This window comes from Oncorhynchus keta, chromosome 27 (assembly GCF_023373465.1).
Source record: "Oncorhynchus keta strain PuntledgeMale-10-30-2019 chromosome 27, Oket_V2, whole genome shotgun sequence".
NCBI lineage: Eukaryota > Metazoa > Chordata > Actinopteri > Salmoniformes > Salmonidae > Oncorhynchus > Oncorhynchus keta.
In genome coordinates this window covers 5265531-5292649 of record NC_068447.1, presented here as the reverse complement: position 1 = coordinate 5292649, position 27119 = coordinate 5265531, and the positions used below count along the sequence as shown (strand labels likewise).

Sequence of the window (27119 nt, the reverse complement as noted above, 5' to 3'; positions counted from 1 at the left end):
AGGGATGTTCTCTTTTAAATGAGTCCACCAGACCAGAGGCAGTAGATGACCAGGGAAGTTCTCTTGATAAGTGTGTAAATTTCCTGTCCTGCTAAGCATTCAAAATGTAGCGAGTACTTTTAGGTGTCAGGGAAAACGTACGGAGTAAAAATGACATAATTGTCTTTAGGAATGTAGTAAAGTAAAAGTTGTCAAAAATATAAATAGTTAAGTAAAGGTACCCCCCCAAAAAACGACTTAAGTAGTACTTTAAATGTACTTTACACCACTGAGTAAAAAAGGGTTCCTATGGTTACGTCCCAAATAGCACCTTATTCTCTATATAGTCCAGTATGAGGAATAGAGAGTTTGGGACAGGCTATCTGTTAAGGCTACTCTAGCCCCTGCAATATAATCTAAGACATCTCTAGTTTTGGGGGCACCCCCCAGAATATAATCTAAGACATCTCTAGTTTTAGGGGAACCCCCCCTGTAATATAATCTAGGACTACTCTAGTTTTGGGGGCACCCCCTGGAATATAATCTAAGACATCTCTAGTTTTGGGGGCACCCCCCAGAATATAATCTAAGACTACTCTAGTTTTGGGGGCACCCCCCCTGCAATATAATCTAAGACATCTCTAGTTTTGGGGGCACCCCCTAGAATATAATCTAAGACTACTCTAGTTTTAGGGGCACCCCCCCCTGCAATATAATCTAGGACTTCTAACTACGTATCATATGTACTAAAATGTTCTAATGAACCTAAAACCTCTAAATTGCATCGTACCTGGGCCTATGATACATGGAGATGGACCAGGGGTTTAGGACCCAAACACGATCACTCATGTAGAATTTACCTTGTCGTAGGGTTCCAGTTCAAACCCTTCCAGACCTGGCAGCATCTCCAGAGTGGTAGAGATGTTCCCGGATGAATGTCTACGTCTGTCCAATTTGGGGTCACTGAAAAGAGGGAGAGGAAGTGGGAGCAAGAGAGAGAGAGAGAGAGAGGAAGTGGGAGCAAGAGAGAGAGAGAGAGGAAGTGGGAGCAAGAGAGAGAGAGAGAGGAAGTGGGAGCAAGAGAGAGAGAGAGAGAGAGGAAGTGGGAGCAAGAGAGAGAGAGAGAGAGGAAGTGGGAGCAGAGAGAGAGAGAGAGAGGAAGTGGGAGCAAGAGAGAGAGAGAGAGGAAGTGGGAGCAAGAGGGAGAGAGAGAGAGGAAGTGGGAGCAGAGAGAGAGAGAGAGAGAGGAAGTGGGAGCAAGAGAGAGAGAGAGAGAGGAAGTGGGAGCAAGAGAGAGAGAGAGAGAGGAAGTGGGAGCAAGAGGGAGAGAGAGAGAGGAAGTGGGAGCAAGAGAGAGAGAGAGAGGAAGTGGGAGCAAGAGAGAGAGAGAGAGAGAGGAAGTGGGAGCAAGAGAGAGAGAGAGAGAGGAAGTGGGAGCAAGAGAGAGAGAGAGAGAGGAAGTGGGAGCAAGAGGGAGAGAGAGAGAGGAAGTGGGAGCAAGAGAGAGAGAGAGAGAGAGAGGAAGTGGGAGCAAGAGAGAGAGAGAGAGGAAGTGGGAGCAAGAGAGAGAGAGAGAGAGAGAGGAAGTGGGAGCAAGAGAGAGAGAGAGAGAGAGAGGAAGTGGGAGCAAGAGAGAGAGAGAGAGAGAGAGAGGAAGTGGGAGCAAGAGAGAGAGAGAGAGAGAGAGAGAGAGAGAGAGGAAGTGGGAGCAAGAGAGAGAGAGAGAGAGAGGAAGTGGGAGCAAGAGAGAGAGAGAGAGAGGAAGTGGGAGCAAGAGAGAGAGAGAGAGAGGAAGTGGGAGCAAGAGGGGAGAGAGAGAGAGGAAGTGGGAGCAAGAGAGAGAGAGAGAGAGGAAGTGGGAGCAAGAGAGAGAGAGAGAGAGAGAGGAAGTGGGAGCAAGAGAGAGAGAGAGAGAGAGAGGAAGTGGGAGCAAGAGAGAGAGAGAGAGAGAGAGGAAGTGGGAGCAAGAGAGAGAGAGAGAGAGAGAGAGAGAGAGAGGAAGTGGGAGCAAGAGAGAGAGAGAGAGAGAGGAAGTGGGAGCAAGAGAGAGAGAGAGAGAGAGGAAGTGGGAGCAAGAGAGAGAGAGAGAGAGGAAGTGGGAGCAGAGAGAGAGAGAGAGAGGAAGTGGGAGCAAGAGGGAGAGAGAGAGAGGAAGTGGGAGCAAGAGAGAGAGAGAGAGAGGAAGTGGGAGCAAGAGAGAGAGAGAGAGAGAGAGGAAGTGGGAGCAAGAGAGAGAGAGAGAGAGAGAGGAAGTGGGAGCAAGAGAGAGAGAGAGAGAGAGAGAGGAAGTGGGAGCAAGAGAGAGAGAGAGAGAGAGAGAGAGAGAGGAAGTGGGAGCAAGAGAGAGAGAGAGAGAGAGGAAGTGGGAGCAAGAGAGAGAGAGAGAGAGAGAGAGAGGAAGTGGGAGCAATAGAGAGAGAGAGAGAGAGGAAGTGGGAGCAAGAGGGAGAGAGAGAGAGGAAGTGGGAGCAAGAGGGAGAGAGAGAGAGAGGAAGTGGGAGCAAGAGGGGAGAGAGAGAGAGGAAGTGGGAGCAAGAGAGAGAGAGGAGGAAGTGGGAGCAAGAGAGAGAGAGAGGGAGGAAGTGGGAGCAAGAGAGAGAGAGAGGGAGGAAGTGGGAGCAAGAGAGAGAGAGAGGGAGGAAGTGGGAGCAAGAGAGAGAGAGAGGGAGGAAGTGGGAGCAAGAGAGAGAGAGAGGGAGGAAGTGGGAGCAAAGAGAGAGAGAGAGGAAGTGGGAGCAAGAGAGAGAGAGAGGAAGTGGTAAAAGTAAAAGGAGAGGAGAGGAGAGCTCCACAAGAGAGACAGAGAGATAGTTCCAGACACAGGAGAGAGACAGAGCGATAGTTCCAGACACAGGAGAGAGACAGAGAGATAGTTCCAGACACAGCAGAGAGACAGAGAGATAGTTCCAGACACAGGAGAGAGACAGAGAGATAGTTCCAGACAGCAGAGAGACAGAGAGATAGTTCCAGACACAGCAGAGAGATAGTTCCAGACACAGCAGAGAGACAGAGAGATAGTTCCAGACACAGGAGAGAGACAGAGAGATAGTTCCAGACACAGGAGAGAGATAGAGAGATAGTTCCAGACACAGGAGAGAGACAGAGAGATAGTTCCAGACACAGCAGAGACAGAGAGATAGTTCCAGACACAGCAGAGACAGAGAGATAGTTCCAGACACAGGAGAGAGACAGAGAGATAGTTCCAGACACAGGAGAGAGACAGAGAGATAGTTCCAGACACAGGAGAGAGACAGAGAGATAGTTCCAGACACAGCAGAGAGACAGAGAGATAGTTCCAGACACAGCAGAGAGATAGTTCCAGACACAGCAGAGAGACAGAGAGATAGTTCCAGACACAGCAGAGAGACAGAGAGATAGTTCCAGACACAGGAGAGAGATAGAGAGATAGTTACAGACACAGGAGAGAGACAGAGAGATAGTTCCAGACACAGCAGAGAGTGTATGGTTGTTAAATTAAGTTTGGAGTTATGACAGTCTGAACCATGTCTGTAGATTGTGAAGAACTTACAAATTGTTCCATGTAGCTCAGTTGATAGAGCATGGACTCTCCTTCACTGCAGGCAACGTGAGGAAAACATTTAAACGTGTCAACCCTCGCAAGGCTGCAGGCCCAGACGGCATCCCCAGCCGCGCCCTCAGAGCATGCGCAGACCAGCTGGCTGGTGTGTTTACGGACATATTCAATCAATCCCTATACCAGTCTGCTGTTCCCACATGCTTCAAGAGGGCCACCATTGTTCCTGTTCCCAAGAAAGCAAAGGTAACTGAGCTAAACGACTACTGCCCCGTAGCACTCACTCACCCTGGGTCTCGACCCCGCCCTGTGCAACTGGGTACTGGACTTCCTGACGGGCCGCCCCCAGGTGGTGAGGGTAGGCAACAACATCTCCACCCCGCTGATCCTCAAAACTGGGGCCCCACAAGGGTGCGTTCTGAGCCCTCTCCTGTACTCCCTGTTCACCCACGACTGCGTGGCCACGCACGCCTTCAACTCAATCATCAAGTTTGCGGACGACACAACAGTGGTAGGTTTGATTACCAACAACGACGAGACGGCCTACATGGAGGAGGTGAGGGCCCTCGGAGTGTGGTGTCAGGAGGCTGAAGAAATTCGGCTTGTCACCAAAAGGACTCACAAACTTCTACAGATGCACAATCGAGAGCATCCTGTCGGGCTGTATCACCGCCTGGTACGGCAACTGCTCCGTCCACAACCGTAAGGCTCTCCAGAGGGTAGTGAGGTCTGCACAACGCATCACCGGGGGAAAACTACCTGCCCTCCAGGACACCTACACCACCCGATGCCACAGGAAGGCCATAAAGATCATCAAGGACAACAACCACCCGAGCCACTGCCTGTTCACCCCGCTATCACCCAGAAGGCGAGGTCAGTACAGGTGCATCAAAGCTGGGACCGAGAGACTGAAAAACACCTTCTATCTCAAGGCCATCAGACTGTTAAACAGCCACCACTAACATTGAGTGGCTGCTGCCAACACACGGACTCAACTCCAGCCACTTTAATAATGGGAATTGATGGGAAATGATGTAAAATATATCACTAGCCACTTTAAACAATGCTACCTAATATAATGTTTACATACCCTACATTATTCATCTCATATGTATACGTATATACTGTACTCTATATCATCTATTGCATCTTTATGTAATACATGTATCACTAGCCACTTTAACTATGCCACTTTGTTTACATACTCATCTCCTCTCCTAAACACCATGTCCTCTCTCCTCTCCTAAACACCATGTCCTCTCTCCTCTCCTAAACACCATGTCCTCTCTCCTCTCTCCTCTCCTAAACACCATGTCCCCTCTCCTCTCCTAAACACCATGTCCTCTCTCCTCTCCTAAACACCATGTCCTCTCTCCTCTCTCCTCTCTCCTAAACACCATGTCCTCTCTCCTCTCCTAAACACCATGTCCTCTCTCCTCTCCTAAACACCATGTCCTCTCTCCTCTCCTAAACACCATGTCCTCTCTCCTCTCTCCTCTCCTAAACACCATGTCCTCTCTCCTCTCTCCTCTCCTAAACACCATGTCCCCTCTCCTCTCCTAAACACCATGTCCTCTCTCCTCTCCTAAACACCATGTCCTCTCTCCTCTCTCCTCTCCTAAACACCATGTCCTCTCTCCTCTCTCCTAAACACCATGTCCTCTCTCCTCTCTCCTCTCCTAAACACCATGTCCTCTCTCCTTTCTCCTCTCCTAAACACCATGTCCTCTCTCCTCTCCTAAACACCATGTCATCTCTCCTCTCCCAAACACAATAGCCTCTCTCCTCTCCATGTCCTCTCTCCTATCTCCTCTCCTAAACACCATGTCCTCTCTCCTCTCCTAAACACCATGTCCTCTCTCCTCTCCTAAACACCATGTCCTCTCTCCTCTCCTAAACACCATGTCCTCTCTCCTCTCTCCTAAACACCATGTCCTCTCTCCTCTCTCCTCTCCTAAACACCATGTCCTCTCTCCTCTCCTAAACACCATGTCCTCTCTCCTCTCTTAAACACCATGTCCTCTCTCCTCTCCTAAACACCATGTCCTCTCTCCTCTCTCCTAAACACCATGTCCTCTCTCCTCTCTTAAACACCATGTCCTCTCTCCTCTCTTAAACACCATGTCCTCTCTCCTCTCTCCTCTCCTAAACACCATGTCCTCTCTCCTCTCTCCTAAACACCATGTCCTCTCTCCTCTCTTAAACACCATGTCCTCTCTCCTCTCTTAAACACCATGTCCTCTCTCCTCTCTCCTCTCCTAAACACCATGTCCTCTCTCCTCTCCTAAACACCATGTCCTCTCTCCTCTCCTAAACACCATGTCCTCTCTCCTCTCTCCTCTCCTAAACACCATGTCCTCTCTCCTCTCCTAAACACCATGTCCCCTCTCCTCTCCTAAACACCATGTCCTCTCTCCTCTCTCCTAAACACCATGTCCTCTCTCCTCTCTCTCCTCTCCTAAACACCATGTCCTCTCTCCTCTCTCCTAAACACCATGTCCTCTCTCCTCTCTCCTCTCCTAAACACCATGTCCTCTCTCCTCTCCTAAACACCATGTCCTCTCTCCTCTCTTAAACACCATGTCCTCTCTCCTCTCTCCTCTCCTAAACACCATGTCCTCTCTCCTCTCCTAAACACCATGTCCTCTCTCCTCTCTCCTCTCCTAAACACCATGTCCTCTCTCCTCTCCTAAACACCATGTCCCCTCTCCTCTCCTAAACACCATGTCCTCTCTCCTCTCCTAAACACCATGTCCTCTCTCCTCTCCTAAACACCATGTCCTCTCTCCTCTCTCCTCTCCTAAACACCATGTCCTCTCTCCTCTCTCCTCTCCTAAACACCATGTCCTCTCTCCTCTCCTAAACACCATGTCCTCTCTCCTCTCCTAAACACCATGTCCTCTCTCCTCTCCTAAACACCATGTCCTCTCTCCTCTCCTAAACACCATGTCCTCTCTCCTCTCCTAAACACCATGTCCTCTCTCCTCTCCTAAACACCATGTCCTCTCTCCTCTCTCCTCTCCTAAACACCATGTCCTCTATCCTCTCCTAAACACCATGCCCTCTCTCCTCTCTCCTCTCCTAAACACCATGTCATCTCTTTATACTACAAAGACAAAGCGAGAGAGAAAAATCAAGATGCATTCAATTCCCTGTAGTTTTGTGCTTGTGAGTGTGTGTGTGTGTGTGTGTGTGTGTGTGTGTGTGTGTGTGTGTGTGTGTGTGTGTGTGTGTGTGTGTGTGTGTGTGTTTGTCTGTGTGTTTGTGTGCTTGTCTGTGTGTGTGCCTGTGTGTGTGTGTGTGGGGGGGGGGGGCTAACTCTAACTGATTCCTTCTCTCTGTGTTTTTCCTGTGTGAAATGTCTGCCCTTTGGGGGGTATGTCTGCCCCCCTGGGGGGTATCTGTGACACTGGGCCCTGTAGCACACTGGAATGGACTCTGGTCTCTGAGATCAGATTTGCCTGTTGTTATTTTTTCATAGCAAAGTCAGTGTATAAAGGACGCAGCAATTAAAGAGGACAGGGATGTGGAGAGGGTGAGAGGACGGAGGGTTAGAAAGGGTGAGGACTGAGAAGGTTGAGGACGAGGGTGCCTCACACAGATAGAAAGGGTGAGGACTGAGAAGGTTGAGAGGACGGAGGGTGCCTCACACAGAGGGTTAGAAAGGGTGAGGGCTGAGAAGGTTGAGGACGAGGGTGCCTCACACAGAGGGTTAGAAAGGTTGAGGATGAGGGTGCCTCACACAGAGGGTTATAAAGGGTGAGGACTGAGAAGGTTGAGTTACACCTATGAGCTCATGTTGCGCAATATTTCTATGTGCGAAATCAGAGTGATGGCCTCTACTAAAAAAGAAGAGGATCCCATCAGCTTTCTATAGGCTAGGCCTACTATATTTATTTCTCAACTTTCCTAACATTAAGCACATTGCTTCTCTTTACATCAGGAGTATAGCCTACCTGGCTGGCATTAAAATTAACCATGGAGAGATAAAGGTCCATTCTAACTAAATCCAAACAAATTTCACACATACATTATTTAGCATATGTAAATAACAAGATTAAATCAAGAATAGTCTGATGGGTGACAATATTAGCCTATCAGTTGAGAATGATATATTATCACTTGTGAATGATGCCCAGCATAAGAAACGATGCCTTTTTTTTGTGTGCAATAGTCGCACACCTCATGTAGCCTAGCTCATAGACCTATATTGTTTTCATAAAGTTTGTATCACAACTAAAGTGGCCAAATAACGTCTTAAAATGAATCCACATGAATCCACAAGGGGTGTAGTGTAGAGCAGTTTGGGGAAGATAATTTACAATGAAAGTGTTACATAATCCGCATTTGCGGTCACTTTTGATTTGTTTTCCCGCTAATGGGAACATTCGTGCTTATAGCCACGTGGGCATTGCTACGCTTACAATGTGAAGAAATAGCCTAATAGTTGACCAACATTTTAAGCTAAACCTCCTGATCTGTTGCGTCAGCCTCATTGCATAAAAACATGTGGGGTTTTTTAACGCTCGTGGTTGTATTCATTTGTCGCATTAATCGCATCCCACAACTGTCCCAGACTATGTTTGGAATATTTATTTTCTCACAAAGAATATAATAGGTTCTGTAGCTCAGTTGGTAGAGCATGGCGCTTGTAACGCCAGGGTAGTGGGTTCGATTCCCGGGACCACCCATACGTAGAATGTATGCACACATGACTGTAAGTCGCTTTGGATAAAAGCGTCTGCTAAATGGCATATGTTTAGGTTGACTTTTGTACTATGGGGGAAAAGTAGACTTGTGCTTTGCCTGTTCGTTAGTCCACCTCATCTTGTTGAGTAGTTCCAGCACCTTCGGAATTGGATGAGGACGCACGCAGTTGCGTCCCCGATGTGTCGATCTTCACTTGTAGCCTGTGAGGAAAAACCTGATCACGTGATGGAGAACCATGTGAGCGAGAGGTGCTTCAGAGTGCGCAGCACTCAGGGAAAAGGGCACAACGCAGCACTCCTGTCCAAGGGCCCAACGCAGCCCTCCTGTCCAAGGGCCCAACGCAACACTCCTGTCCAAGGGCCCAACGCAACACTCCTGTCCAAGGGCCCAACGCAGCCCTCCTGTCCAAGGGCCCAACGCAGCCCTCCTGTCCAAGGGCCCAACGCAGCCCTCCTGTCCAAGGGCCCAACGCAGCCCTCCTGTCCAAGGGCCCAACGCAGCCCTCCTGTCCAAGGGCCAAACGCAGCCCTCCTGTCCAAGGGCCCAACGCAGCCCTCCTGTCCAAGGGCCCAACGCAGCCCTCCTGTCCAAGGGCCCAACGCAGCCCTCCTGTCCAAGGGCCCAACGCAGCCCTCCTGTCCAAGGGCCCAACGCAACACTCCTGTCCAAGGGCCCAACGCAACACTCCTGTCCAAGGGCCCAACGCAACACTCCTGTCCAAGGGCCCAACGCAGCCCTCAGGGAAAAGGGCCCAACGCAGCCCTCCTGTCCAAGGGCCCAACGCAGCCCCCTCCTGTCCAAGGGCCCAACGCAGCCCTCCTGTCCAAGGGCCCAACGCAACACTCCTGTCCAAGGGCCCAACGCAACACTCCTGTCCAAGGGCCCAACGCAACACTCCTGTCCAAGGGCCCAACGCAGCCCTCAGGGAAAAGGGCCCAACGCAGCCCTCAGGGAAAAGGGCCCAACGCAGCCCTCAGGGAAAAGGGCCCAACGCAGCCCTCAAGGAAAAGGGCCCAACGCAGCCCTCAGGGAAAAGGGCACAACGGCCACTGGCTACAAAAGGCATTCATTTTTTTAGGGGCATTACGGCCACACAAAGAGGATGTATTTTAGGGGGCATTACGGCCAGACAAAGAGGATGTATTTTAGGGGGCATTACGGCCACACAAAGAGGATGTATTTTAGGGGCATTACGGCCACACAAAGAGGATGTATTTTAGGGGCATTACGGCCAGACAAAGGGGATGTATTTTAGGGGGCATTACGGCCACACAAAGAGGATGTATTTTAGAGGGCATTACGGCCACACAAAGAGGATGTATTTTAGGGGGCATTACGGCCACACAAAGAGGATGTATTTTAGGGGCATTACGGCCACACAAAGAGGATGTATTTTAGGGGCATTACGGCCACACAAAGAGGATGTATTTTAGAGGGCATTACGGCCACAAAAAGAGGATGTATTTTAGGGGCATTACGGCCAGACAAAGGGGATGTATTTTAGGGGGCATTACGGCCAGACAAAGGGGATGTATTTTAGGGGGCATTACGGCCACACAAAGAGGATGTATTTTAGGGGGCATTACGGCCACAAAAAGAGGATGTATTTTAGGGGGCATTACGGCCACACAAAGAGGATGTATTTTAGGGGGCATTACGGCCACACAAAGAGGATGTATTTTAGGGGGCATTACGGCCACACAAAGAGGATGTATTTTAGGGGGCATTACGGCCACACAAAGAGGATGTATTTTAGGGGGCATTACGGCCACACAAAGAGGATGTATTTTAGGGGGCATTACGGCCACACAAAGAGGATGTATTTTAGGGGGCATTACGGCCACACAAAGAGGATGTATTTTAGGGGGCATTACGGCCACACAAAGAGGATGTATTTTAGGGGGCATTACGGCCACACAAAGAGGATGTATTTTAGGGGGCATTACGGCCACAAAAAGAGGATGTATTTTAGGGGGCATTACGGCCACACAAAGAGGATGTATTTTAGGGGGCATTACGGCCACACAAAGAGGATGTATTTTAGGGGGCATTACGGCCACACAAAGGGGATGTATTTTAGGGGGCATTACGGCCACACAAAGGGGATGTATTTTAGAGGGCATTACGGCCACACAAAGGGGATGTATTTTAGGGGGCATTACGGCCACAAAAAGGGGATGTATTTTAGGGGGCATTACGGCCACACAAAGAGGATGCCACCGTTAAATTCTAGCCTTTATCAAGTGCTTGTCAAATTGTGAATGAGAGACTGATGAAGTGTGTACAGCCTGCGCAAAAAACTAAGCAGAGCTCGTGCCTTTCAAGCAAACTTTTTCAAATCATCATTAGTCGCATCATGAAGCCTCAAAATATAGAGCCCAATGTTTGTATCACAACTAATGTTCCATTAATAACTCTAAATTTGTCACGTTCTGACCTTAGTTCCTTTGTTTTTGTCTTTGTTTTAGTATGGTCAGGGCGTAAGTTGGGTGGGCAGTCTATGTTCTTATTTCTATGATTTGGGATTTCTGTGTTTGGCCTCGTATGGTTCTCAATCAGAGGCAGCTGTCAATCGTTGTCCTTGATCGAGAACCATACTTAGGCAGCCTGTTTTCCCACTGTTTGTTGTGGGTGATTATACTTTCTGTTTATACTTTCTGCACCAGATGTTTCCCAATGTTAGTCGTGGGTACTTTCTGTTTAGTGTTGCACCTGACGTAGCTGTTTCCCACTGTTAGTTGTGGGTACTTTCTGTTTAGTGTTGCACCTGACGTAGCTGTTTCCCACTGGTAGTTGTGGGTACTTTCTGTTTAGTGTTGCACCTGACGTAGCTGTTTCCCACTGGTAGTTGTGGGTACTTTCTGTTTAGTGTTGCACTTGACGTAGCTGTTTCCCACTGGTAGTTGTGGGTACTTTCTGTTTAGTGTTGCACCTGACGTAGCTGTTTCCCACTGGTAGTTGTGGGTACTTTCTGTTTAGTGTTGCACCTGACGTAGCTGTTTCCCACTGGTAGTTGTGGGTACTTTCTGTTTAGTGTTGCACCTGACGTAGCTGTTTCCCACTGGTAGTTGTGGGTACTTTCTGTTTAGTGTTGCACCTGACGTAGCTGTTTCCCACTGTTAGTTGTGGGTACTTTCTGTTTAGTGTTGCACCTGACGTAGCTGTTTCCCACTGGTAGTTGTGGGTACTTTCTGTTTAGTGTTGCACCTGACGTAGCTGTTTCCCACTGTTAGTTGTGGGTACTTTCTGTTTAGTGTTGCACCTGACGTAGCTGTTTCCCACTGTTAGTTGTGGGTACTTTCTGTTTAGTGTTGCACCTGACGTAGCTGTTTCCCAATGTTAGTTGTGGGTACTTTCTGTTTAGTGTTGCACCTGACGTAGCTGTTTCCCACTGGTAGTTGTGGGTACTTTCTGTTTAGTGTTGCACCTGACGTAGCTGTTTCCCACTGGTAGTTGTGGGTACTTTCTGTTTAGTGTTGCACCTGACGTAGCTGTTTCCCACTGGTAGTTGTGGGTACTTTCTGTTTAGTGTTGCACCAGCTGTTTCGGTTGTGCTTTTGTTTGTTTCTTTGTTAGATGTTGTTCAGTTTGAAATAAATAACATCAACACGCACCACGCTACGCTTTGGTCCTCACCTTCTACATTTACATTTACATTTAAGTCATTTAGCAGACGCTCTTATCCAGAGCGACTTACAAATTGGTGCATACACCTTATGACAACCAGTGGAACAGCCACTTGCATCTAAATCTTGTTGGGGGAGAAGGGGGGTGAGAAGGATTACTTACCCTTACTTACCCTATCCTAGGTATTCTACCACCGACGACCGTTACAAATGAAGCATATAGGAGGACCTATTTCTTTGTTTAACCTCTTCAACAACAGAAATAGCCGCATGTGCAACACTCCCTCAAATCGCTTGGAGGAAAAAAATGTATATTTTATTCAAGCTTTGTTCAATTGTATTCGTCATACTATAAAATAATGCCACGGAATTCTAAGCAAATCTTGTCTGCTAAATGAACTAGCCGTAGCCCACAGCCACATGACATTAACCAGATCAGGACCTAACATAAGGACAACTCAGAGTGTGCTATTCTGTTCTTCTGAAATAGACTATTTTCTTCATATCATGTTTCCCTAGACCTGTCTAAAATAAGTAATGGATTTATTGTGAAGGTGTAGGCTATATTACATGGATTTATTGGACTTTTTTACAATGTAGACGTTCCAAAGGTCTGCATCAGTGGCTTGTGGGCTGTGTGTGGACGCCAGGAGATGCTAAACGTGTTTATGTTAATTAACGGTCAATTACCGTGAGACCGACAGTTATCTGCTTGACAGGAGGACCGAGAGAGAGAAGAAGAAGAAGGACCTCTAGCTCTTCTGTGACACACAGAACGCGGGACTGCAGGGTAGATGACAAAACAGTTTCTGGATGCATTCATGACTCACACAGTCACACAGGAAGCATTACAGCTGCTCATTTTTAGCCTCTGCAGCAGCACCATAGATAGAAATTGGTTGAGCCATTACATAATTCAACAGGAGCAACATCCCAGAAATGCTCCAAATGCACAAAAGGATATAAAACATTTCTCTAAAATGTGCAAAAAAATGTGTTTACATCCTTGTTAGTGAGCATTTCTCCTTTGCCAAGATAATTCATCCACCTGCCCTGTGGCATATCAACAACCTGATGAAAACAGCATGACGTTACATTTACAGGCCTCTCTCATCTTTTTAAGCTGGAGAACTTGCACAATTGGTGGCCGACTAAATACTTTTTTGCCCCCACTGTATATATATATGGGATGTATAGACATTATTGACAGTATGTGGATAGAATATGCAGTATGTCTGTAGAATATAGAATACATGGACTCTAGAGAGCCCTGTGGTTGCAGACGGTGCAGTTGCAACCACAGTTGCCGTATCAGGCGGTGATACCGGTTGCCGTACCGGCTTGGGATGCTGTCTGGGCCGGCAGCCTTGCGAGGGTTAACACGTTTAAATGTCTTACTCACGTCGGCCGCGGAGAACGAGAGCTCACATCCCTCGGGAAAGACATGGTGCATATAACCATAGAAGCAGTGACTTATGCCTCAATGGGGTTAAACCCGCTTCCCAGTGGGCGGGCCCAGGCTCCCCAGTGGGTGGGCCCAGGCTTCCCAGTGGGCTGGCCCAGGCTCCCCAGTGGGCGGGCCCAGGCTCCCAGTGGGTGGGCCCAGGCTCCCCAGTGGGTGTGCCTAGCCTTCCCAGTGGGTGGGCCCAGGCTTCCCAGTGGGTGGGCCCAGGCTCCCCAGTGGGTGGGCCCAGGCTCCCCAGTGGGTGGGCCCAGGCTCCCCAGTGGGTGGGCCCAGGCTCCCCAGTGGGTGGGCCCAGGCTCCCCAGTGGGTGGGCCCAGGCTCCCCAGTGGGTGGGCCCAGGCTCCCCAGTGGGTGGGCCCAGGCTCCCCAGTGGGTGGGCCCAGGCTCCCCAGTGGGTGGGCCCATAAAACAGAGTGGGATCATTTGAGTGTGTTAGTGAACATTAGTGAACAGTTTGTGGTACGACAACGTGTGAATATTCCCCAATTAAACGGTGCGAGGAAGCAACACATGACTAAACGTGACACACTGAATCAGCAATAGTGTGAAGGGAAGAAGTTGTACTGTACCTGATGTGAACGTTGTCTCCATACGGCAACACTGAGAACACCGCAAACAGAGAACGCTTGGCACAGATCAACACGATCCTGGAGACACATCAGCCACGTCAGAGAGGGATGAAGGGAGAGAAACAGACAGACAGACAGACAGACAGACAGAGTAAGAGAGCAAAAGAGATATTTCATCGAAGACATTTGCTTGCCCAATAACATTTACACGTGTAGCCCTATTTCATGTCACTATAGCACCACTGAAATTGACTTGGGGGAAGAAAAAAAAACTCCTATGATGGAAACAAGGATGTTGTGTGTCGTGTAAACATTGCCCTGAATATTAACCTAAAACACCTCTATAATGACCCGAGTGGGACAAGTATCAGCTGAATAATCAGCTAATGTTATACAGTCCCCTCTTCATGAAACAGTGTGTTTCACCACCATTTTACGAGGTTGACATACACACAGTACATTTACATTTACATTTAAGTCATTTAGCAGACGCTCTTATCCAGAGCGAATTACAAATTGGTGCATTCACCTTATGACATCAGTAGGTACCTCTGCCATTTCCCTAGTTGGACCAGTATCAGCGGGAGGACCAGATGTGGCTAACACCCAACGTTACACTGTCCTGCATCTGTCTACTAGCCTACAGCTAACATTATCAAAGAGGATGTATGTGTAACCGATGTGAAATGGCTAGCTAGTTAGCGTTGGTGCGCGCTAATAGCGTTACTCTCTCGGAGGCATTGAAGTAGTTGTTACCTCGCAGAGCAAAGGGGGAACAACTACTTCAAGGCGTCAGAGAGAGTGACGTCACCGATCGAAACGCTATTAGCGCGCACCAACGCTAACTAGCTAGCCATTTCACATCAGTTACATAAGCAAAAATGCTAATCTCAGTAGCATTTAAGGGGACACCAGTGGTGGAAGAAGTACTCAATTGTCATACTTGAGTAAAAGTTAAGATAATGTTGGCTTAATAGAAGTATGACTCAGTTCCCACCATCTTGCTTATCAATATCTTTAACGTTACAATGGAGCCCCCAGTTCCACTCTTCATACCCCTGACACCTCCTTTGTCCCACCTCCCACACACATGCGGTGACCTCACCCATTACAACCAGCATGTCCAGAGATACAACCTCTCTCATCATCACCCAGTGCCTGGGCTTACCTCCGCTGTACCCGCACCCCACCATACCCCTGTCTGCGCATTATGCCCTGAATATATTCTACCATGCCCAGAAACCTGCTCCTCTTATTCTCTGTCCCCAACGCTCTAGGCGACCAGTTTTGATAGCCTTTAGCCGCACCCTCATACTACTCCTTCTCTGTTCCACGGGTGATGTGGAGGTAAACCCAGGCCCTGCATGTCCCCAGGCACCCTCATTTGTTGACTTCTGTGATCGAAAAAGCCTTGGTTTCATGCCTGTCAACATCAGAAGCCTCCTCCCTAAGTTTGTTTTACTCACTGCTTTAGCACACTCTGCTAACCCTGATGTCCTTGCCGTGTCTGAATCCTGGCTCAGGAAGGCCACCAAAAATTCTGAGATTTCCATACCCAACTATAACATCTTCCGTCAAGATAGAACTGCCAAAGGGGGAGGAGTTGCAGTCTACTGCAGAGATAGCCTGCAAAGTAATGTCATACTTTCCAGGTCCATACCCAAACAGTTCGAACTACTAATTTTGAAAATTACTCTCTCCAGAAATAAGTCTCACTGTTGCCGCCTGCTACCGACCCCCCTCAGCTCCCGGCTGTGCCCTGGACACCATTTGTGAATTGATTGCCCCCCATCTAGCTTCAGAGTTTGTTCTGTTAGGTGACCTAAACTGGGATATGCTTAACACCCCGGCAGTCCTACAATCTAAGCTAGATGCCCTCAATCTCACACAAATCATCAAGGAACCCAACAGGTACAACCCTAACTCTGTAAGCAAGGGCACCCTCATAGACGTCATCCTGACCAACTGGCCATCCAAATACACCTCCGCTGTCTTCAACCAGGATCTCAGCGATCACTGCCTCATCGCCTGTATCCGCTACGGAGCCGCAGTCAAACGACCACCCCTCATCACTGTCAAACGCTCCCTAAAACACTTCTGTGAGCAGGCCTTTCTAATCGACCTGGCCCGGGTATCCTGGAAGGACATTGACCTCATCCCGTCAGTTGAGGATGCCTGGTCATTCTTTAAAAGTAACTTCCTCACCATTTTAGATAAGCATGCTCCGTTCAAAAAATGCAGAACTAAGAACAGATACAGCCCTTGGTTCACTCCAGACCTGACTGCCCTCGACCAGCACAAAAACATCCTGTGGCGGACTGCAATAGCATCGAATAGTCCCCGCGAAATGCAACTGTTCAGGGAAGTCAGGAACCAATACACGCAGTCAGTCAGGAAAGCTAAGGCCAGCTTCTTCAGGCAGAAGTTTGCATCCTGTAGTTCCAACTCCAAAAAGTTCTGGGACACTGAAGTCCATGGAGAACAAGAGCACCTCCGATAAATTCATGATTATCGAAAACTCCAACAAGCATTTCTCAACGGCTGGCCATGCCTTCCGCCTGGCTACTCCAACCTCGGCCAACAGCTCCACCCCCCCGCAGCTCCTCGCCCAAGCCTCTCCAGGTTCACCTTTACCCAAATCCAGATAGCAGATGTTCTGAAAGAGCTGCAAAACCTGGACCCATATTTTATCAGCTGGGCTTGACAATCTGGACCCTCTATTTCTGAAACTATCCGCCGCCATTGTCGCAACCCCTATTACCAACCTGTTCAACCTCTCTTTCATATCGTCTGAGATCCCCAGGGATTGAAAGCTGCCGCAGTCATCCCCTCTTCAAAGGTGGAGACACCCTGGACCCAAACTGTTACAGACCTATATCCATCCTGCCCTGCCTATCTAAGGTCTTCGAAAGCCAAGTCAACAAACAGGTCACTGACCATCTCGAATCCCACCGTACCTTCTCCGCTGTGCAATCTGGTTTCCGAGCCGGTCACGGGTGCACCTCAGCCACACTCAAGGTACTAAACGATATCATAACCGCCATCGATAAAAGACAGTACTGTGCAGCCGTCTTCATCGACCTTGCCAAGGCTTTCGACTCAATCACCATATTCTTATCGGCAGACTCAGTAGCCTCGGTTTTCGGATGACTGCCTTGCCTGGTTCACCAATTACTTTGCAGACAGAGTTCAGTGTGTCAAATCGGAGGGCATGCTGTCCGGGCCTCTGGCAGTCTCTATGGGGGTGCCACAGGGTTCAATTCTCGGGCCGACTCTTTTCTCTGTATATATCAATGATGTTCCTCTTGCTGCGGGCGATTCCCTGATCCACCTCTACGCAGACGACACCATTCTATATACTTTCGGCCCGTCATTGGACACTGTGCTATCTAACCTCCAAACGAGCTTCAATGCCATACAACACTCCTTCCGTGGCCTCCAACTGCTCTTAAACGCTAGTAAAACCAAATGCATGCTTTTCAACTGATCGCTGCCTGCACCCGCATGCCCGACTAGCATCACCACCCTGGATGGTTCCGACCTTGAATATGTGGACATCTATAAGTACCTAGGTGTCTGGCTAGACTGCAAACTCTCCTTCCAGACTCATATCAAACATCTCCAATCGAAAATCAAATCAAGAGTCGGCTTTCTATTCCGCAACAAAGCCTCCTTCACTCACGCCGCCAAGCTTACCCTAGTAAAACTGACTATGTCATCTACAAAATTGCTTCCAACACTCTACTCAGCAAACTGGATGCAGTTTATCACAGTGCCATCCGTTTTGTCACTAAAGGACTTTATACCACCCACCACTGCGACTTGTATGCTCTAGTCGGCTGTTGTATTCGGCGCATGTGACAAATAACATTTCATTAGATTTTGTCCCAAATGGCACCATATTCCCATATAGCTCAGGTCAAAAGCAGTACGCTATATAGGATCATGATGCTATTTGGAACGCAACCACTGTCTTTCACCAACATTCAACAGCCAACATTCAACAGCCAACAGCCAACAGCAAACAGCCAACAGCCAACAGCAAACAGCCAACAGCCAACATTCAACAGCCAACAGCCAACATTCAACAGCCAACATTCAACAGCCAACATTCAACAGCAAACAGCCAACAGCCAACAGCTAACATTCAACAGCCAACAGCCAAACAGCCAACAGCCAAACAGCCAACAGCCAAACAGCCAACATTCAACAGCCAACATTCAACAGCCAACAGCAAACAGCCAACAGCCAACAGCTAACATTCAACAGCCAACAGCCAAACAGCCAACAGCCAAACAGCCAACAGCCAAACAGCCAACATTCAACAGCCAACATTCAACAGCCAACATTCAACAGCCAACATTCAACAGCCAACAGCCAACAGCCGACATTCAACAGCCAACATTCAACAGTCAACATTCAACAGCCAACATTCAACAGCCAACATTCAACAGCCAACAGCCAACAACCAACATTCAACAGCCAACAGCCAACATTCAAAATTCAACAGCCAACATTCAACAGCCAACATTCAACAGCCAACAGCCAAACAGCCAACATTCAACAGCCAACAGCCAACATTCAACAGCCAACAGCCAACATTCAACAGCAAAACAGCCAACAGCCAACATTCAACAGCCAACATTCAACAGCAAAACAGCCAACAGCCAACATTCAACAGCCAACATTCAACAGCCAACATTCAACAGCCAACATTCAACAGCAAAACAGCCAACAGCCAACATTCAACATTCAACAGCCAACATTCAACAGCCAACATTCAACAGCAAAACAGCCAACATTCAACAGCCAACAGCCAACATTCAACAGCCAACAGCCAACAGACAACATTCAACAGCCAACATTCAACAGCCAACATTCAACAGCCAACATTCAACAGCCAACATTCAACAGCCAACATTCAACAGCCAACAGCCAACAGCCAACAGCCAACAGCCAACATTCAACAGCCAACAGCCAACAGCCAACATTCAACAGCCAACATTCAACAGCCAACAGCCAACATTCAACAGCCAACATTCAACAGCCAACATTAAACATTCAACAGCCAACAGCCAACAGCCAACATTCAACAGCCAACATTCAACAGCAAAACAGCCAACAGCCAACAGCCAACAGCCAACAGCCAACAGCCAACATTCAACAGCCAACATTCAACAGCCAACATTCAACAGCCAACATTCAACAGCAAAACAGCCAACATTCAACAGCCAACAGCCAACATTCAACAGCCAACATTCAACAGCCAACATTCAACAGCCAACATTCAACAGCAAAACAGCCAACATTCAACAGCCAACAGCCAACAGCCAACATTCAACAGCCAACATTCAACAGCAAAACAGCCAACAGCCAACAGCCAACATTCAACAGCCAACATTCAACAGCCAACATTCAACAGCAAAACAGCCAACAGCCAACATTCAACAGCCAACAGCCAACATTCAACATTCAACAGCCAACAGCCAACATTCAACAGCCAACATTCAACAGCCAACATTCAACAGCCAACAGCCAACATTCAACAGCCAACATTCAACAGCCAACATTCAACAGCCAACAGCCAACATTCAACAGCCAACAGCCAACATTCAACAGCCAACATTCAACATTCAACAGCCAACATTCAACAGTCAACATTCAACAGCCAACATTCAACAGCCAACAGCCAACATTCAACATTCAACAGCCAACAGCCAACATTCAACAGCCAACATTCAACAGCCAACAGCCAACATTCAACAGCCAACATTCAACAGCCAACATTCAACAGCCAACAGCCAACAGCCAACATTCAACAGCCAACATTCAACAGCCAACATTCAACAGCCAACATTCAACAGCAAACATTCAACAGCAAACATTCAACAGCCAACATTCAACAACCAACATTCAACAACCAACATTCAACAACCAACATTCAACAGCCAACAGCAAACATTCAACAGCCAACATTCAACAACCAACATTCAACAGCCAACAGCCAACATTCAACAGCCAACATTCAATAGCCAACATTCAACAGCCAACATTCAATAGCCAACATTCAACAGCCAACATTCAACAACCAACAGCCAACAGCCAACATTCAACAGCCAAGATTCAACAGCCAACATTCAACAGCCAACATTCAACAGCCAACATTCAACAGACAACATTCAACAGACAACATTCAACAGACAACAGCCAACAGCCAACATTCAACAGCCAACATTCAACAGCCAACATTCAACAGCCAACATTCAACAGCAAAACAGCCAACATTCAACAGCCAACAGCCAACATTCAACAGCCAACATTCAACAGCCAACATTCAACAGCCAACATTCAACAGCAAAACAGCCAACATTCAACAGCCAACAGCCAACATTCAACAGCCAACATTCAACAGCCAACAGCCAACAGCCAACATTCAACAGCCAACAGCCAACATTCAACAGCCAACATTCAACAGCCAACATTCAACAGCCAACATTCAACAGCAAAACAGCCAACAGCCAACAGCCAACATTCAACAGCCAACAGCCAACATTCAACAGCCAACATTCAACAGCCAACATTCAACAGCCAACAGCCAACATTCAACAGCCAACATTCAACAGCCAACATTCAACAGCCAACAGCCAACATTCAACAGCCAACAGCCAACATTCAACAGCCAACAGCCAACATTCAACAGCCAACATTCAACAGCCAACATTCAACAGCCAACATTCAACAGCCAACATTCAACAGCCAACATTCAACAGCCAACAGCCAACAGCCAACAGCCAACATTCAACAGCCAACATTCAACAGCCAACAGCCAACAGCCAACATTCAACAGCCAACATTCAACAGCCAACATTCAACAGCCAACAGCCAACATTCAACAGCCAACAGCCAACATTCAACAGCCAACATTCAACATCCAACAGCCAACAGCCAACATTCAACAGCCAACATTCAACAGCCAACATTCAACAGCCAACATTCAACAGCCAACAGCCAACATTCAACAGCAAACATTCAACAGCAAACATTCAACAGCCAACATTCAACAGCCAACATTCAACAGCCAACAGCCAACATTCAACAGCCAACAGCAAACATTCAACAGCCAACATTCAACAGCCAACAGTTAACATTCAACAGCCAACATTCAACAGCCAACATTCAACAGCCAACATTCAACAGCCAACATTCAACAACCAACATTCAACAGCCAACATTCAACAGCCAACATTCAACATTCAACAGCCAACAGCCAACAGCCAACATTCAACAGCCAACAGCCAACAGCCAAAATTCAACAACCAACATTCAACAGCCAACATTCAACAGCCAACATTCAACAGCCAACATTCAACAGCCAACATTCAACATTCAACAGCCAACAGCCAACATTCAACAGCCAACATTCAACAGCCAACATTCAACAGCCAACAGCCAATAGCCAACATTCAACAGCCAACATTCAACAGCCAACATTCAACAGCCAACAGCAAACATTCAACAGCCAACATTCAACAGCCAACATTCAACAGCCAACAGCCAACATTCAACAGCAAACATTCAACAGCCAACATTCAACAGCAAACATTCAACAGCCAACATTCAACATTCAACAGCCAACATTCAACAGCCAACATTCAACAGCCAACATTCAACAGCCAACATTCAACAGCCAACAGCCAACATTCAACAGCCAACATTCAACAGCCAACATTCAACAGCCAACATTCAACAACCAACAGCCAACATTCAACAGCCAACATTCAACAGCCAACAGCCAACAGCCAACATTCAACAGCAAACATTCAACAGCCAACATTCAACAGCCAACATTCAACAACCAACATTCAACAGCAAACATTCAACAGCCAACATTCAACAGCCAACATTCAACAGCCAACATTCAACATTCAACAGCCAACATTCAACAGCCAACATTCAACATTCAACAGCCAACATTCAACATTCAACAGCCAACATTCAACAGCCAACATTCAACAGCCAACAGCCAACATTCAACAGCCAACATTCAACAGCCAACATTCAACAGCCAACATTCAACATCCAACAGCCAACATTCAACAGCCAACATTCAACAGCCAACAGCCAACATTCAACAGCCAACATTCAACAGCAAAACAGCCAACATTCAACAGCCAACAGCCAACATTCAACAGCCAACATTCAACAGCCAACATTCAACAGCCAACATTCAACAGCAAAACAGCCAACATTCAACAGCCAACAGCCAACATTCAACAGCCAACATTCAACAGCCAACAGCCAACAGCCAACATTCAACAGCCAACAGCCAACATTCAACAGCCAACATTCAACAGCCAACATTCAACAGCCAACATTCAACAGCAAAACAGCCAACAGCCAACAGCCAACATTCAACAGCCAACAGCCAACATTCAACAGCCAACATTCAACAGCCAACATTCAACAGCCAACAGCCAACATTCAACAGCCAACATTCAACAGCCAACATTCAACAGCCAACATTCAACAGCCAACATTCAACAGCCAACAGCCAACAGCCAACATTCAACATTCAACAGCCAACAGCCAACATTCAACAGCCAACATTCAACAGCCAACATTCAACAGCCAACATTCAACAGCCAACATTCAACAGCCAACATTCAACAGCCAACATTCAACAGCCAACAGCCAACAGCCAACATTCAACAGCCAACAGCCAACATTCAACAGCCAACATTCAACAGCCAACATTCAACAGCAAACATTCAACAACCAACATTCAACAGCCAACATTCAACAGCCAACAGCAAACATTCAACAGCCAACATTCAACAGCCAACATTCAACAACCAACATTCAACAGCCAACAGCCAACATTCAACAGCCAAGATTCAACAGCCAACATTCAACAGACAACATTCAACAGACAACATTCAACAGCCAACATTCAACAGCCAACATTCAACAGCAAACATTCAACAACCAACATTCAACAGCCAACATTCAACAGCCAACAGCAAACATTCAACAGCCAACATTCAACAGCCAACATTCAACAACCAACATTCAACAGCCAACAGCCAACATTCAACAGCCAAGATTCAACAGCCAACATTCAACAGACAACATTCAACAGACAACATTCAACAGACAACATTCAACAGCCAACAGCAAACATTCAACAGCCAACATTCAACAGCCAACATTCAACAACCAACATTCAACAGCCAACAGCCAACATTCAACAGCCAAGATTCAACAGCCAACATTCAACAGACAACATTCAACAGACAACATTCAACAGACAACATTCAACAGACAACAGCCAACAGCCAACATTCAACAGCCAACATTCAACAGACAACATTCAACAGACAACAGCCAACAGCCAACATTCAACAGCCAACATTCAACAGCCAACATTCAACAGCCAACATTCAACAGCCAACAGCCAACAGCCAACATTCAACAGCCAACATTCAACAGCAAACATTCAACAGCCAACATTCAACAGCCAACATTCAACAACCAACATTCAACAACCAACATTCAACAGCCAACAGCAAACATTCAACAGCCAACATTCAACAGCCAACATTCAACAACCAACATTCAACAGCCAACAGCCAACATTCAACAGCCAAGATTCAACAGCCAACATTCAACAGACAACATTCAACAGCCAACATTCAACAGCCAACATTCAACAGCCAACATTCAACAGCCAACATTCAACAGCAAAACAGCCAACAGCCAACAGCCAACATTCAACAGCAAAACAGCCAACAGCCAACAGCCAACATTCAACAGCCAACAGCCAACATTCAACAGCCAACATTCAACAGCCAACATTCAACAGCCAACAGCCAACATTCAACAGCCAACATTCAACAGCCAACAGCCAACATTCAACAGCCAACAGCCAACAGCCAACATTCAACAGCCAACAGCCAACAGCCAACAGCCAACAGCCAACATTCAACAGCCAACATTCAACAGCCAACAGCCAACAGCCAACATTCAACAGCCAACAGCCAACATTCAACAGCCAACATTCAACAGCCAACATTCAACAGCCAACATTCAACATTCAACATTCAACAGCCAACAGCCAACATTCAACAGCCAACAGCCAACAGCCAACATTCAACATTCAACAGCCAACAGCCAACAGCCAACAGCCAACATTCAACAGCCAACATTCAACAGCCAACAGCCAACATTCAACATTCAACAGCCAACATTCAACAGCCAACATTCAACATTCAACAGCCAACAGCCAACAGCCAACATCCAACAGCCAACATTCAACAGCCAACATTCAACAGCCAACAGCCAACATCCAACAGCCAACAGCCAACAGCCAACATTCAACAGCCAACATTCAACAGCCAACATTCAACAGCCAACAGCCAACATTCAACAGCAAACATTCAACAGCCAACATTCAACAGCCAACATTCAACAGCCAACATTCAACAGCCAACATTCAACAGCCAACATTCAACAGCCAACAGCAAACATTCAACAGCCAACACTCAACAGCCAACATTCAACAGCCAACATTCAACAGCCAACATTCAACAGCCAACATTCAACAGCCAACATTCAACAGCCAACAGCCAAAATTCAACAACCAACATTCAACAGCCAACATTCAACATTCAACAGCCAACAGCCAACATTCAACAGCCAACATTCAACAGCCAACATTCAACAGCCAACAGCCAACAGCCAACATTCAACAGTCAACATTCAACAGCCAACAGCAAACATTCAACAGCAAACATTCAACAGCCAACATTCAACAGCCAACATTCAACAGCCAACATTCAACAGCCAACATTCAACAGCCAACATTCAACAGCCAACATTCAACAGCAAACATTCAACAGCCAACATTGAACAGCAAACATTCAACAGCAAACATTCAACAGCCAACATTCAACAGCAAACATTCAACAGCAAACATTCAACAGCAAACATTCAACAGCAAACATTCAACAGCAAACATTCAACAGCCAACATTCAACATTCAACAGCCAACATTCAACAGCCAACATTCAACAGCCAACATTCAACAGCCAACATTCAACAGCCAACAGCCAACATTCAACATTCAACATTCAACAGCCAACATTCAACAGCCAACATTCAACAGCCAACATTCAACATTCAACAGCCAACATTCAACAGCCAACATTCAACAGCCAACAGCCAACAGCCAACATTCAACAGCCAACATTCAACAGCCAACATTCAACAGCAAACATTCAACAGCCAACATTCAACAGCCAACATTCAACAGCCAACATTCAACAACCAACATTCAACAACCAACATTCAACAACCAACATTCAACAGCCAACAGCAAACATTCAATAGCCAACATTCAACAGCCAACAGCAAACATTCAATAGCCAACATTCAACAGCCAACATTCAACAACCAACATTCAACAGCCAACAGCCAACATTCAACAGCCAAGATTCAACAGCCAACATTCAACAGCCAACATTCAACAGCCAACATTCAACAGCCAACAGTCAACATTCAACAGCCAACAGCCAACATTCAACAGCCAACATTCAACAGCCAACATTCAACAGCCAACATTCAACAGCCAACATTCAACATTCAACAGCCAACATTCAACAGCCAACATTCAACAGCCAACATTCAACAGCCAACATTCAACAGCCAACAGCCAACATTCAACAGCCAACAGCCAACAGCCAACAGCCAACAGCCAACATTCAACAGCCAACATTCAACAGCCAACAGCCAACAGCCAACAGCCAACATTCAACAGCCAACAGCCAACATTCAACAGCCAACAGCCAACATTCAACAGCCAACATTCAACAGCCAACATTCAACAGCCAACAGCCAACATTCAACAGCCAACATTCAACAGCCAACATTCAACAGCCAACAGCCAACAGCCAACAGCCAACATTCAACAGCCAACAGCCAACATTCAACAGCCAACAGCCAACATTCAACAGCCAACATTCAACATTCAACAGCCAACATTCAACAGCCAACATTCAACAGCCAACATTCAACAGCCAACATTCAACAGCCAACATTCAACAGCCAACAGCCAACATTCAACACCCAACATTCAACATTCAACAGCCAACATTCAACAGCCAACAGCCAACATTCAACAGCCAACATTCAACAGCCAACATTCAACAGCCAACATTCAACAGCCAACATTCAACAGCCAACATTCAACAACCAACATTCAACAGCCAACAGCCAACATTCAACAGCCAACAGCCAACAGCCAAAATTCAACAACCAACATTCAACAGCCAACATTCAACAGCCAACATTCAACAGCCAACATTCAACATTCAACAGCCAACAGCCAACATTCAACAGCCAACATTCAACAGCCAACATTCAACAGCCAACAGCCAATAGCCAACATTCAACAGCCAACATTCAACAGCCAACATTCAACAGCCAACAGCCAACAGCAAACATTCAACAGCCAACATTCAACAGCCAACAGCCAACATTCAACAGCAAACATTCAACAGCCAACATTCAACAGCAAACATTCAACAGCAAACATTCAACAGCCAACATTCAACATTCAACATTCAACAGCCAACATTCAACATTCAACATTCAACAGCCAACATTCAACAGCCAACATTCAACAGCCAACATTCAACAGCCAACATTCAACAGCCAACAGCCAACATTCAACAGCAAACATTCAACAGCCAACATTCAACAGCCAACATTCAACAACCAACAGCCAACAGCCAACATTCAACAGCCAACAGCCAACAGCCAACAGCCAACATTCAACAGCCAACATTCAACAGCCAACATTCAACAACCAACATTCAACAGCAAACATTCAACAGCCAACATTCAACAACCAACATTCAACAGCCAACATTCAACAGACAACATTCAACAGCCAACATTCAACAGCCAACATTCAACAGCCAACAGCCAACATTCAACAGCCAACATTCAACAGCAAAACAGCCAACAGCCAACATTCAACAGCCAACAGCCAACATTCAACAGCCAACATTCAACAGCCAACATTCAACAGCAAAACAGCCAACATTCAACAGCCAACAGCCAACATTCAACAGCCAACATTCAACAGCCAACATTCAACAGCCAACATTCAACAGCAAAACAGCCAACAGCCAACAGCCAACAGCCAACATTCAACAGCCAACATTCAACAGCCA

At 47.0% G+C, this 27119-nt stretch overlaps 1 protein-coding gene across 7 annotated transcripts in view; it reads right to left on the bottom strand.

Moving 5' to 3' along the window:
• cables2b (Cdk5 and Abl enzyme substrate 2b) overlaps positions 1–27119 on the bottom strand; it is a 282031-nt gene that overhangs the window by 43186 nt on the left and 211726 nt on the right. For 3 of the 7 annotated variants that reach the window (XM_052481302.1, XM_052481304.1, XM_052481308.1), the window contains 2 exons: positions 13885–13962; positions 840–942 (listed from right to left, as the gene is read on the bottom strand). The exons of 2 other annotated variants lie outside the window; for them this stretch is intronic. In XM_052481302.1, the coding sequence (XP_052337262.1) occupies positions 840–942; positions 13885–13962 (181 nt within the window). The remainder of the gene's footprint in view (positions 1–839; positions 943–13884; positions 13963–27119) is intronic. 2 more of the 7 variants (XM_052481305.1, XM_052481309.1) reach the window with 1 other exon arrangement.